Genomic DNA, 15,668 nt, shown 5'->3' with positions numbered 1-15,668 from the left:
TTTTCACAGTGTCTGGTGAATGTACAATACCAGCACCTTACAACACTGACTTCTGCAATGTACACGGCTGTTAGAGTATTACTGTACAGCTGTAGCCCTGTTTGTGACATATAGGGCACTCTCTGGAAGCTGTGAACTGCAGAGAGTTCAGTACCTGAGAGAATTCACTTATTCACATAGTGTGGAAACAACAGCAGGGCTATTTCCTGTAGAAGAAAGGGACCTTATGGTAAAAGAAGCATTGGGAATTGTGACTGGGATGTTCTTTTCATTATTGATGTTGTGTTGTTTTTTTTCCTTTATGGTAAGAAAATAAATAAAACAACACGTACAGAACAATGCAGCACTCGTACCCATTCCTGCTATCTAGAAATCCTTCTACAAGACTGGTGATGCAAGTGAAAGTAGGCCTGGATTCGTAAGGTGAAATTGCAGTGTGTTCTGTGACTCCTATCCTAGGTTTTTAGGTGTAATTGTTTTATTAATTGTGCTTTTGTCTAATTTTAAAGCTCTCACATGCTTAGTTTAATATTTTTTTATTTATATGATATCTAGCCAAAGCTTTATCAACTCCTCTGAGGGTTTAAAACATTTGCTAGCACAGATATCAAAGGGATTGATTAACAGCCTAGAGGTTGGTTATCTCAGGGTAAAATTTTATGCATTAAAAGGAAGAATAGACTGTTATTGAACATATCTTTTGATTATCTCCCACATCTAGGGTTGCTTGAGTATACGTAAATGTTTTCCTGAGCTTGAGCAACTCCTGCAGGTTTTAAAAATATGCTAACACAAATATCGCAAGGATTGATATTCAAGGTATCTTTTGATTATCTTCCACATGTAGGGTTCTGGAAATTGTATATGTATATATATACACAGTTACAACCAGAAGTTTACATACAGTCACACAGTTTAAGATTAATGGTACCAAATACTAATGAAATGTATTTAAATGTTTGACTTTGAAGAAAGTGATAAAAATTGCCTTAAAATATTTGTTCTGATTTCATGTCAGACAGGGAGAAGGAAATGCATATGTAAACTATATTAGATAGATAGATAGACATATAGACAGACAGACAGACAGACAGATAGATATACAGACAGACAGACAGATAGATAGATAGATAGATAGATAGATAGATAGATAGATAGACGGACGGACGGACGGACGGACGGACAGATAGATAGACAGACAGACAGACAGACAGACAGACAGATAGATATATAGATAGATAGATAGATAGATAGATAGACAGACAGACAGACAGACAGATAGATATATAGATAGATAGATAGATAGACAGACAGATAGATAGATAGATAGATAGATAGATAGATAGATGGATGGACGGACGGACAGATAGACAGACAGACAGACAGATGGATATATAGATAGATAGATAGACAGACAGACAGACAGATAGATAGATATATAGATAGATAGATAGATAGACAGACAGATAGATAGATAGATAGATAGACAGACAGACAGACAGACAGATAGATAGACAGACAGACAGACAGACAGATAGATAGACAGACAGACAGATAGATAGATAGATAGATAGATAGATAGATAGACAGACAGACAGACAGACAGACAGATAGATAGATAGATAGATAGACAGACAGACAGACAGATAGATATAAATATAGATAGATAGATAGATAGATAGATAGATAGACAGACAGACAGACAGATAGATAGATAGATAGATAGATAGACAGACAGACAGACATACAGATAGATAGATAGATAGATAGATAGATAGATAGATAGACAGACAGACAGATAGATATAAATATAGATAGATAGATACACATTTCTAACTCAAGTAAGTGTTAAATCTGTGAGATTCTCACTGAAAGCTGAAGGTGATGTTTAACAAGTCAGAAATGTCTTGTGCCAATTTTGGACACGCAGCCTTCCTGAAATGACGACATATAATATGACTTGGGCACCGTTTTACTCTCACCGGAAATGAGTCGAGTTATTTTGGAGTGCCATTGTCTCCTGGAATGGAATATATTAATCTTTCATTTCAAAAAAGCCGTACAGAAAATTGCTCGCCTCAGAAGATAACTCTCGAAATGAAGAGAGCCAAAATTCCTCACATTTTCTGACAAAGGAACGGCTGCAGTTCGTCAACAATGACGGCGCTCTTAGGACGGCCGGCCAGTTGCACGCTCTCCAATGAGCTCTTCAGTTAACTGTCATTGTTTCGGATTAATTAACTGCGGGTGCACAGTCGTGGGTGCATTGGGTTTTTTTCTTTCAGAAGGCACTGAGCTATAAAAATAGCACACTTTTACTCAGGACATGTCAGCTTAGCTGAACTTTTCATTCTGTTTACTCGCTTCTTTGGAAGTTTTTTCTTTTTTTGTCTTCCCTCCACTGCCGGTTTAAAAGGCTCATTGCAAAGCTGCAGGAAATAATGGGAACATTAGCATGGCATAATGAGACGCAGCCTGGCTTTACTCGTTGTGAGGCAGAAATGCAAATGGATGGCAGGCCACCTGAAAGCAGCCAGAGCTGAGCATTAATGCCTGCACTTACTTGCCTAATGCCTGAGCTCTGAGTGCCACCGAGCACCTTCACGAGACACAGCGGTGACAATTTCATTAGCACCGCAGCACTAATATAGAATGTATTCCGGTACTGGGAGTTTGTCAGTAAGAGGAATACAGGAGGGGACTGTAGATGTTAACTGTACATGCAGAATGTGCATTCTGACGCTGTCACGCAGAAACTGTATATCTTCTTTTTTTTTGTAATTATTAGCATTTTTACCTTCAAATATCAGCTTCAAAATCACAAAGAAAAGGGCGCTGCTGTCCAATGAAAACCAAGTATCTCCATTTTTGTCATTTTTTTGTTTTCTCCATCGTTTATACCCTGTAGCTGCTTCTGTACATTTTCTAGCTAATTCCGGATGAACGGACCAATAGAAATGCTCTAAATTACTTTGAATAAGCCCTTATTTTACACTGACTTCCATTCAAAGTTAAGACCACTTTTAGTCTCCTCCTATAAAGTCACCATTTTGGAGATACATGTTTTTCATTGGACAGAGACGAGCATCCCTATTGTTGCTCAGCAGAGGTGGCAGAAAAAAAATGTCCCATACTTGTCCTATAATTTGTCCTATAATTTGTAAAAGTACAAATATTCTAGGTAGAAAATACTTAAGTAAAAGTATGCTTTACATTTTTTACTCAAGTATAAAGTATGAACTAAAACTAAGAAAGTAAAGTATTTCTTCAAAACGTTGATTCTATTTTTCTTGATTTATAAACATCTCTTGAAATGTTTTTATTTCATTTATCTGAGTTACAGATAAACACAACCATCACACTTTAGGATCATCTGCAAAACCATAAACCACATTTTAATCTCTGCATTTTTTGTCCAGAAAAACTAAAACTATCATAATTAAAGTTTTTACTAGTTTCATATTTAGTTCACAGCTTAATAAATGTGGTCATATCTGGTTCTCAGCTCTGCTCTGATGATACCCAGAACATGTGATGTCTTTAAACCCAGACCTTCATTTGAACAGATTTACTGATACACTGTTTACGTTTTTCTTTTTCATCATAATTCTATCAAATCAAGTCATTTTTAAACCAGCAATAAAATCTGACACCATTTATCTGCAATCAGTGGAGACTCCTGTTTAACTGCATTGGTTTCCAATTATTTACTGGTTTTGCAAAACTGTCTGTAAAGATACACAAGACAGTTAAACCTCTGTTAATGGTGTCCATTCCGATTTGGAAACCTGTTTCTCAGAGCACTGAAAACTCCCTCACAGGACTGACCTCTACTGAACTGGTGAAACTGATTGACCATATGAATCAATATGAATCAATATTAATCAATGGTAAACACTGTTAGCTAGCTATGTGTAGATGCCTTTGAGAACACTGAGTGTAACAGTAGAAAAACGGTAGATTACATGATAGTCGTACATGGCTGTCGGATTTTGCTAACTTATATATCTGGAACCAGATTTGCTGAATGAACCATTGTTCTATTCTACTCCTCTGACAGACTCCCCTCCGATACACACCTCCGATATACACCTCCGATACACACCTCCGATACACACCTCCGATACACACTTCTGACATCTTTGCTGCAGCAAAAGACAAATGAACCTAAAGTGCAAGGGCGGGGCGATGCGAGGCTGCATGAGGGTGTCAGTTATAGGTTAATTGCCAGTGCGGTTCATCACAATAAATAGTTAAATGGTTAAATAAAAATAAAAAAATCAGAGAATTTTTATCATATTAAACAAAAAATAAGCTCAAAATAAATAAAAAATAAAAATACATTTTAAGTAGCGAGTCGGTTTTGAAAATGTAGTCAAGTGAAGAGGCTTTTATTTTTATTACGAGTACACAGTGGAGCGAAATTATGTTCCTGCAGAACCTCCACAAGTAAACTGTAGTAAAAAGTACAGATTTTTTTATGTGAAAAGTACAGAGTAGAAGTAAAAAGTACTCAACTAGAGTACAGATACTTCTCGCAAAAATCTGCGTAATCTGAGTTATATGTGTATAAAAAACCCTGTAATTTTACTCTACCACATCAGTCCACATGCTTCTTTACCTTTCTGTGACAGTTCAGTTTCTTTTAGCTTGTCCACAAATGCATGTGAAAAGCATGCCTTTTGGGGTGGCTCAAAGTGTGAATTCCACTTCCCAGCTGTAGGGGGAGCCCAGGAGTCAATCTGGCATTCATTCTTTATATTGTGTCATAATAAATGGACCAATAGAAATGCTCCAAAATGACTTGGGATGGATCTTTATACTTCGACATACTTTGACTCCCATGTAATTTTGCCATTTTGGAGATAACGAGGTCTTCATTCCATCAGCCTGGGCGAAGGCAAGAACAAAGCCACGAGCTAACTAACTAAGACATCCTGCAGTCAGCCTCCAGAGTGACTGAGAGCAAACAGTATTCATCCATAATCCAATCCATCCCATACCACACTCCCATAGGTGGCCTACCCAAGTCTTTGAGTGGCTCATGTTTACCTCCAGCTTCCGCCGATGCCACTCGGCCCTAATGAGTAATTTAAGCTAAAAACCACCATATCAAAACATCCCAGCACTCTGGCCTGCTCCTGGGGGACATATCTATGGGAGAGTTGTGTTGATAATTAATGTTACAGTAAGTTCTCCAACTCTCAGGGTTCTGCTGGGATTAGGAATTCCCATTAGCGATGGCGGCAGGCTAGCTCACATGTTCGCTTAGGAACATGTCGTTTTCCCTGCTAAATGAGCTTCGCCCAACTTTCTGTCCTCATCAACCTCTCCGACTGCAGCGTTTCTCTCCTGCCTTCCCCTCCGAGCCAATTAATGGCGGACCAGGAGGAAATTCTGGGCCACAGCGAACGTTAAAAGGCCTCTCGCACAATTTGAGCACTTCTGTAATCTGAAATGTGTTTGAAGTGCTCCTGGCTTCTGTAAAGATCAACAGATGCCCTTTTAAGTTTGGACAGTGTGTATTTGTGTGGTTTTAGGATCCAGTGGAAAACGGTGCCGCTGATCCCGGGAGCGTTGGTCGTCTGTGGCCCGCCTATGATGGTGTGGCCGGCCGAGGGGGGTTAGCTGATAACGGGGAGACAGACTGGGACAATACAAATGAGCCCACGTGGGTCGCCTTCTATTCTGGAAATGCATTAATGAACTCTGCAGCATTTGTCCAACTCATCTCTCATGAGCTTACTCGGTGGGAGCGGTGGGAAAGGGGAAAAAAACTGTGGCCCGTCTGCTCGCAGAGCTCAACAATTAACCAGCCGATCCACACATCATCCTCGGGCATCACCACTGCTTATGAGGATCTCATTATTTCAGACGTGGACAGTTACGTTACAGTAGCTCAAGGTAACTCAGCTGAGAGTTAAAGCCCATGAACGGCGTTCCGAGCAGCGCCCACCGAATTTAATGGAGCGGAGCCTCGTCATTAGCGAGATTGAAGTGAAATGACTAACAAGGCTTTAAAGCGAATTATTAAGGGAAGTTTCCAGGGAACTTTTGATTTAATCAGACAATCATCTTTTTCATTATGCATGGCCTTTATTGCAAGATGTCAGGGGGTAAAGTAAAATTGCTTTCAGGGAGGATTAGGGGAACTGTTATAGTGTCTTGGCCTCAGTGGCATTTTAATTAACCAGTCCACAAATAGTATTGATGGCTTTTGTATGTGTGTGTATGTGTGTGTGTCGTACAATGATACTAGGAGTGTGTCAAAGCAAGTTTTGCAGTGGTGTGTGATTCCTCTGGCTCACTCAACACAATCCCTCAATAGTATTTACCAAACACTGGCTTTATGGTGGACATTATACACTGACCAGCCACTTTATTAATACCACCTCTCTGTTTCTACACTCACTGTCCACTCTATCAGCTCCACTGACCACATAGGAGCACTGTGTAGTTCTGAAAGTCCAGATCTGTTATTAGCCTCCTTTCACCCTGTTCCCTCTTCAATGGTCAGGACCCCACAGGACTGACCACCACAGAGCAGACTGTAGTATTGGGGTGGTGGGTCAGTCATTCTCAGTACTGCAGTGAACCTGACGGACTGACATGGTGGTGGCGAGTGTGTGTGTTAGTAGTGTGTGTTGCGCTGCTAGTTTGAGTGGATCAGACACAGCTGTGCTGTTGGAGTGCTTAAACACTGTGTCTGTCCAATCACTGTCCACTCTCTATTGGACACTCCTACCTAGCAGGTCCAGCTTGTAGATGTGCAGTCAGAGACAGAAGCTCTGTATCTGCTGCTGCACAGTTTGTTGGTGCTGGTCATCCTCTAGCCCTTCATCCATTCCCACAGGACGCTGCTGCCCACAGGACGCTGCTGCCCACAGGACGCTGTTGGCTGGATATTTCTGGTTGGTGGACTATTCTCAGTCCAGCAGCACTGCTGTGTCTGATCCAGTACTCGTACCACCAGCACAACACACACTACTAACACACTCACACCACCACCATGTCAGTCTAGTGTTACCGCAGTGCTGAGAATGACTGACCCACCACCCCAATATTACAGCCTGCTCTGTGGTGGTCAGTCATCTAAGGGTCCTGACCATTGAAGAACAGGGTGAAAGGATGCTTCTATCTGATGAGTGGAGCTGATTAAACAGACAGTGAGTGCAGAAAGAAGACAGTGTTCTTAATGAAGTGGCTCGTTGGTATTCTCTACAAAAGGGGGTATAATAACTGGATCAGGAAATCGCTAGTTGACATCCTCATTCCTGAGGGGAGGCAGAAAACTCTATTAACTGGCTCCTTTCTTGTTCTCCGGACCCCCCATAACATACATTTCTGACATGTGCAGGAGCAGACGCTAAGGGTAGACATGACCACATTGCCTTTGAGGTACTGCTTCTTGCTTATGAGGCCTAACTGCTCCTCACATATATCAGAGCTGTTATCTCTTTGCTGCCCATCACGTTCCATCCATTCAAGCCCTGGATTGCGAGCAGTACCTTGATTGTTCTAAGGCAGACAGAGCTTTCCCCTGTGCTGCTTTTCATTTCCCCTATATTTCCCTTATAGCTTCCCTGCAGAGCTTTAAAAATCATCTTAAAGCTTAATATTTAAGAAGCGAATATTGTTGTTAGGTTGTGGGTTAATCTGTGTATTAAATTGTTTTATATCATGGATGTCCACATTTGCTTTTTATTTTTTGTGTATTTTAAGAGCTTTGACCTATTGGAGATATTATATTATATAATATTATTAGTAGAATTATAAAACATAAAACATTGCCATTTCTTCCTTTCATCACCACTATTATCCTACAATATACATTCCTGTACAGGGACGTCACATGGTTAGTTACAAATAAGTAGGTTACAAATAAGCTCAGAGAACACTCTTCTACACTTCTATATTTACTAATTTGGTTTTAAAAAATTAATATAAAATGTGCCATGCAAATCATTACAAATAGAGATTTAAATAAAGATCTAAAAAAAAAGAAATGCACACATGGGTCCTAGACTGGTTACATTGTTCTTTAGGTACAAAGGAAATATATTGACAAGTCTTTCAAATAAAATAATTTCCTAAATTACATTTTTTATTTGTTTATAAATATGCAAATTTATTTTTAGATTAATTTCTTTTTTCACATTTTTGACCATTTTTGTCTATTTTGTACATTTTACAGTCATGTGAAAACATTCGGAGAACCCATGAAAACCTTAAATGTTTTTAGTGATTTAGTGGGCAGTGGAACAGCGGCTGATTTCTAACTGTTCCAAGATCTTTCTGAACCCCTTCTGCATCTACACCCTTCTTTCTGAAGGCCTCAGAGAGCTCTCTGGATCTGGCCATGATGGTGATCTTCTTCACCCCTCACTTCAACAACCATCAAGATCAGACCAGACTAAACATCTGAGGTTAAAATAAGACTCCAGACTCCTCCAGAATCATCCTCTCCAACCAGGTTCTGATCATCTGCAGCTGATATACTGCAGCTCTGAAGTCTCCCCACAAGCATTTAAATGCATGAATGTCCTGAAATGTTTTGCAAATGACAAATAAACATTGACCTGAATGAAGTAGAACCCTTTTTATGTGCATATCAGTAGAAATGGCTCCTGAATTTCTTTCCAATATTTGAAATTTAGCAAATTGCATTCACATTTATTGCAAATATTGCAATATGCAATGATACAGTACTTTAGGTTCTAATATATCTCAACAAAACTTGACATTTGACCTGGCCCACCAGAGACCGGGCGCCAATTTCAACATCTGAAACATCTGGAATTTTAGTTAAAAATAATTTTTAAAATGGGTTAACATTTACAGATGTTGAATTTTGGTTGGAGATCAAAGTCACATATCCATCAAAAACCAACAACATATCCACATGTAACAGCATTAGAATATTACGTTGTGTAGATGTTTACAGTATGAAGTTTTTGCAGATGTTGGTTTCCGGTCACTAAACCTCCCAAAAAAACGCTGGTATTTTACGTAAATTTTACGTTGGCATGTGATGTTTGGAAGATGTTGAATTTTGGTTGGAAATCAAAGTCACATATCCATCAAATACCAACATTGGGTAGACATCAAGCTCCAACATTAGACAGACATTGAATTTTGGTTACTTAATACTGTGATAACAACATATCAACATGTAACAGCGTTAGAATTTCACGTTGTGTAGATGTTTACAGTATGAAGCTTTAACAGATGTTGGTTTCTGGTCACTAAACCTCACAACAAACCATTGGTATTTTACGTTAATTTGATGTTGGCATGTGATGTTTGGAAGATGTTGAATTTTGGCTGGACTCAGAATTTTAGTTAAAAAAAAAAAATAAATGGGTTGACATCAAAACCCAATGTTTTGCAGATGTTGAATTTTGGTTGGAAATCAAAGTCACATATTCGTCAAATACCAACATTGGGTAGACATTAAGCTCCAACGTTAGACAGACATTGAATTTTGGTTACTTAACACCATGACTTAAAAGCAACAACATATCAATGTCTAACTGTGTTAGAATATTACATATATATATTACACATACATATATATTATTGTATGGACATTAACAATATGAAGTTTATCAGATGTTCAGTTTTGGTCACCAAACCTAAACCAAAACTAAATGTTGATATTTTACATTAATATGATGCTTAACATCACTTAATTAACTTCAAACCAACAAAATATCACCATCAGCAGGCGTCACTAATCTACGCAGAATTAACGCTGGCTTAAGACGTCGTCCAGACGTTGAATTTCGGCCACCTGGTGTCACAGTCAACCAGATAACAACATGTACTGATGTTGATGGTCAGCTGACTGCATGTTATAGACAAGTGGAACTGCCAAACGCTCTTAAATACCCTCACCCATCTAATTCACGTCAGAAACACACCTCTCTCAGTCGCTGTCAGTGCAGCATGCTAGGGGTTATGCCCCTGTTCCAACACAAGTGGTGCAGACCAGGTTCCTGCTTAGGTTTCTACACCACTGAGCAGACAGCAGAAGTGGGAAACACCTGCTAATGGCTAAAGGGCTTCTTTCGCTCCAGTGTCTTTTGTAGCCTCCTATGGATGCTCAGTCTCGAGGGATGCCACGCACTCCAGCACTCTCCAGCCCTGTTTTCTGTCTCAGCAGCGTTGTGATGGGTATGTAATTACTAAGCCCTGAGCCATAGGCAGCGCTGGTAGTAGCAGGAGGTCTGCCACACTCTCACAGAACCTCCTACTCCTCAGCCTGGTTCACCGTACAGCCCCGGCACTCTCAGCTACCAGCCTGATGGCTCCCAAAAGCGCATTTGAATGGCAGTCCGTCAGGAAAAAAACGAAAGGAGGCTCCGATCCAGATCGGCAGCCACGGCTCAATATGAGGCGTGTTTCTCCTTGGCAGGATTTAATGAAACTTCACTATTGCCCCCCTCCCCTCCGAAAAAAAGGAAGAAAAAAAGCTCTGCTGCCCTTTATCTGTACGTTTATTTCCTGAAACCTAACACTGCAATCATTCTGTGTCATTTCACCCCAGCTCCCCGGCCAAGTTATCATCCTGCTCTGTCGGTATGATTTGATACACGCAGCTCCATCTCAGCGGCAGCAGGACTCGCTCGCTCTTCTGGCTTCTGAAGCCTCCCTCCTACTCCTTCTGCTCACTTTATCAACTTAGTAGTAGCTCAAGTTAAGGATATGACACTGTCCAGAAAATAATACCTATCCATTTATTGTTCTTTTATATCTTCATAGCTTCCCTTTATATTATATGACCACTTCAGGAAGGACGGACTGATGGAAAATCATAAATAATAAATAAATAAATTGGAGTAAAATGTTATATATTAAACAAATGATTAAATGGTTCCTCTCAAGGTTTCTTCCTCTTGATCTGAGAGAGTTTTTCCTGCCACAGGCACCAATAGCTCTCAGACCAGATTTCTGTAAAGCCCCTTACTGAAAACATCCATTGTGGACAGTGCTGTATAAATAAATCTGAATAAAATGAGCGTATAATACATTTATTTAGTGTTTAAAAGATGTAAACAGAAAGTATGTGGCTTCAGTTGGGGTGAAAAATGCCTAGATGCGCTTTACATGCCCATTTACAACCCTGTTATTTGGCCCTGGAATTAAATGCTACATTTCCCCTTAATGGTGGGCTCCTGAATAATTGAATGGGCTCTGCTGCTCTGATTGGCCGGTGTACAGCAAGACACCTCGCATTGTATCACATAGCATAGCTTTGTTTTCGGCACCGTCACAAGAACACTGCAGTGCTGATATCCTGCCCTCTGGTGTGTGGCTAGCAGTTAGCTAGATAAAGAGATGGTAAAGCCAGTCGGATTGGGGGGGTTATGGGGGATGCACGGATACCTGCTCGCCTTCCTGGCTTTTGCTTCGTCGCACAGCAACTTTTGACCCCTCGTTTCCAAGATCAGGTCTTGGGAAAAGGTGTGGTGCCCATAGCAACCCATAGCTTTCATAACTGGAGTCTGAAGGTGGTGTGTTGTTGCTGCATTGAGCCCAGCTTTGACTACAGTTACTGGGCTTTTTCTAGGGGTGGGGTTTATGTAAATTTAGGGGCGTGATCAGAACGAGTCAAGACTGTGATGTAACAGTTTTGGGGGTTTGGAATCGGCCTGTTTTCCAGCTCTGTTTTGGTTCTGCTGGATGTTGTTTTGAGCGAGGAACAGCAGGGTTGGAGGTTCACGGTTTGCCACTTGCCTTTACTGAACTCATTACTCAACTATGAAGAGGTAAGCAGTGCCCCAACGTCCAGTAAAGGTTAAGAAGGTGAGGACCTTCTCCTGTAAAGTGAGCAGGTCAGGAGGACAGTATGGTTTGAATCACACTTATTATTCAACGAGTCTCAATCCTGCACTCGCTATTAAATCCCTCCTCCCTCCAGCTCAGGCTGGTGAAGACGGTTGACCGGCTTAACTCTTGACCAGCATATGGACCAAGGTGGTTGACCATCATAACCGGCATGACCTTGACGACAGTGTCAGAGATGGATGGTTTTGCTGGTCTATTAGCATAAAAACACCGGCACTAGCTTTACCAAACTAGTCAACCATCATGATCAGCTTGGCCACGTCGGTCAACGTCGGTCAATGTTGGTCAACGCCGGTCAACTCACATAAATGCGAACGGTATGCTGGTCAAGACCTAAGCTGGTCAACCAGCATAGGGTGTGTTTCCTCCTGGATGACCAGCTTAGACCCACTGAAGTTTGTTTTTGGCGATGGTCCCTTACCTGTACCAGTCCAAGCCTTTATCATAGTTCCTGTCAAAGAAGTGGGGCTCGGTCCCCACCGCGCGCACGTCCGGGTGAATGCGGATGAACTCCAGCACGGCTCTCGTGCCGCCCTTCTTCACGCCCACGATCAGCGCGTTGGGTAACTTCTTGTTGCCGTAACGCTGCGCGCTGCTCGTGCCGTTGCCCGCTCTGGACCGCGCTGGGTCGTTGCGCGCGCTCTGCACGGCCGCACGCTTGCCGGTCTGATTGCGCGCGGGGCTCGCCGCCTCGCTCCGGGCCAGCGGCGCCGCTGCGTCCGAGTCGAGCTGCGCGCTTTGCGCTGCGCAAAAAGGCGCTTTCTGCAGCAGCTTCTTGGCGCCGGCGCTCTCGGCGCGCACGCAGCCGTGCTCCTCAAAGCCGTGCAGCCTCGGCATGACGGTGCCCGAGCAGAAGAGCACGCTGTAGCATAGATAGGTGAAGGAGAGCGAGAGCGTGAACACGAAGATGAACCTTCTGCTCAACTTGTTGGAGGGCGGCACGATGCGGCTGGACAGGACCCTATATGCCATGTCTCCATGGGGTCAAAGATGGCACCGCGGCGATTTCCCCCATCAAGCCGGGCTCCCCTCACTCCCTTCACTCCGCTCACTCTTTGTTTTTGTTGACAAACACACAAACACACACACACACACTCACTCACTCACTCACGCGCGCGCACATACACACACACACACACGCACGCACACACACGCCAAGGCAGGCTAGTTCAGCTTCGCCGTGCACGAAGGGACCTCGTTAGCTCTCCTCATCGCTGCTCACTTTGGCACGCGCAGTGTTCTCGAGCCGTTCACTGTGCGCAGCGCGCCTCGCTCCGCTCGGACGCATCGCTCCCAACGTGCGCACTAGTCCTGTGTGCAGACGTCCCGATCGGGAAGGCGCGCGCTTCGTCTGCACATCCCGCTCGTCCTCCGCTCCTCCGCTCATGTTGAGCTGCTCAAACTTCTCGCGAGCGGCGCGCCTCGTGCTCGACATTTAAACGCGGCGCCTGACGTCACGGCGCGCTCTGCGTTAAAGGAGCGCAGCGAGCGCCGAGGATCTGAGCACCGGAGCACGCGCCTGTCTCTGTATGTATCTGTCTGTCTGTCTGCCTGTCTCTCTCTCTCTCTATGTCTGTCTAGCTCTCTCTCGGTCTTTTTCGCTCTTTACACAGCATTGTCCATAAGTATGTGGACACCTCTTCTAATGAATCCATTCAGCTTCTGCTTCTGCAAATGCACACACACCTTGTCTAGTCCCTCTAGAGAAGTACTGCCAATAGAATAGGACCCTCTGGAGCTCTCGATAGGCACCATGCTGCCTAATAATGCCAGGCGTGGGCTAGAGAGGGGGGTATAAAGCCCCCCCCCCCCCCCCCCCCAGCATTGAGGAGCTGTGGAGCAGTGGAAGAAGAGCTGTGTTCTCTGGAATGATGGATGGTGGTGGAGCTCCATCCAGTACTTTTGGGATGAGCTGGGAAGATAGATGAGGTGGGGTGGTGATCATGATCCAGCATCCTGACCTTACTAACTTTCCCTCATCGCTGAGTACAATCAAACCCTCACAGCAATGCTCTCCTCCAAAATCTAGTAGAAAGCCTTCTCCCCTGGACAGTAGAGATAACAGCCACTCCAACAAAAGCAGGATCAGCTATTTGAATACCCTTGATTTCAGAAGAAACAATGAATAAGCAGGTGTCCCAATACTTTTGTCCAAACAGTGTACACACACACACACACATACATATTTATAGATCAGCCATAACATTAATACCACTGTCAGGTGAAGACAAGACATTGATGATCTTCTTCTACAGTGGCTCCTGTCAATTGTGACGTTCTAGACGACTGGGTCAGAACATCTCCAAAACATCAGGCTCAAGGGCACCCATTGGGGATGCTCATGGGGGTCCCACCTCACCACTTACAGGACTGCTTAAGGGATCTGCACTGTAAAAAACACCAAAATACAAAATACACTCATGTGATGCAAAGTCTTCAGACTTGACTGTAAAAACAACAACATCAACTTTCTGGATAATTTATGGGCTTCTGTTCACACATGAGCCCACCCCCGATATTTTCCTGGGGATTGTCCTAGATCTCCTCGACCTCTTATCGATTGCTTGGTGAGTCGGCTGCGTTCACACTTAACCTATTCCAATTTAATCACCGCTTTTAAAATACACACACTTGTGTGTAAGCAGCTCCTGCCTGTCTCTGATTCCTTGCTGTCTCCCCTCAGACTGACTAGAGGGATATGGAAAGGACATCTGAGGTGAAAGATATTGAACAGTGGGAAGGCCCTGTATGCGTTTAATGACCTCTGAACACAATTATGAAGACAAACAGGCCTGAAAGCCCTTTAATCCTCATTACCTAATCTGCTGCTCAGAGCTTCATTTCCAGTGTATTCGTTTAGAGGACCTTTAACGTAGACAGGTCTGCTTTCCCACGTGGAGAGACTGTATCAGGCGAGGCTTAGGTCAGCACTTAGCAGAGTTAAAGCAGCTTTATGCGAGAACTGGCATTTATTGCTCCTGAGCTCCCCCTACAGTCAGGGCACCACTAAAGACGCGATTTACACATGCATTTTTGGACAAGCTGAGAGATGCAGAACTGTCACTGAAAGTATGTTTTTCAGTTGTGGCTTAATTCTTGAAGTCCAACTCCTGACTGTAGGGGGAGCTCAGGAGCACTTCATACAAATTTTAGCATATTGCTGCAACATTATGCTAAAATTTGTATGTCGTGCTCCTGAGCTCCCCCTACAGTCAGGGCACCACTATAGACATGCTTTACACATGCATTTTTTGGACAAGCTGAGAGATGCAGAACTGTCACTGAAAGCATGTTTTTCAGTTGTGGCTTAATTATTGAATACCACTTCCCGACTGTAGGGGGAGTTATTGCTGCAACATCATGCTAAATATTGTATGTCATGCTCCTGAGCTCCTCCTACAGTCAGGAAGTGGAATTCAAGATTTAAGCCACCACTGAAAAACACACTTTACACTTGCATTTCTGGACAAGCTAGGAGATGCAGAACTGTCACTGAAAGGTAAAGAAGCATGTGGACTGAGGCGGTAGAGGTGGTAAATGATATTGCAGGATTTTACCCTGATATGATTGGATTACGCAGCGTTACACAGTACTTGCAAAGCGTTTCCTGTCGGCTTCACCAAAGTCGCAAAGTGCAGCTAACAGCGTATCGAGCCCAGAGTAGTGATAGAGACACTATTCTCTCTATTAGAGTCAGTGGAGCATCACTATGATTTTCAAGCTGCTATTTTAAGGTAAAAATGCTGCATAACGTTGCTTTAAAGCAGCAGTATGCAAAAAAAATTGTATCTCATGTTCCTGAGCTCCTCCTACACTCA

The 15,668-nt window shown here is 42.9% G+C and overlaps 1 protein-coding gene across 1 annotated transcript in view; it reads right to left on the bottom strand.

Annotated features, from left to right (window-relative positions):
- hs3st2 (heparan sulfate (glucosamine) 3-O-sulfotransferase 2) overlaps positions 1-13,373 on the bottom strand; it is a 41,197-nt gene extending 27,824 nt beyond the window's left edge. The window contains exon 1 of the mRNA XM_072674939.1: positions 12,272-13,373. Within this exon, the coding sequence (XP_072531040.1) occupies positions 12,272-12,822 (551 nt within the window). The 5' untranslated portion in view covers positions 12,823-13,373. The remainder of the gene's footprint in view (positions 1-12,271) is intronic.
- Positions 13,374-15,668: the final 2,295 nt, after the last annotated feature.

The sequence above is a fragment of the Salminus brasiliensis genome, chromosome 3 (genome assembly GCF_030463535.1).
Source record: "Salminus brasiliensis chromosome 3, fSalBra1.hap2, whole genome shotgun sequence".
NCBI lineage: Eukaryota > Metazoa > Chordata > Actinopteri > Characiformes > Bryconidae > Salminus > Salminus brasiliensis.
The sequence above is the reverse complement of the archived record's forward strand: the minus strand, read 5'-3'. Positions and strand labels throughout refer to the sequence as shown.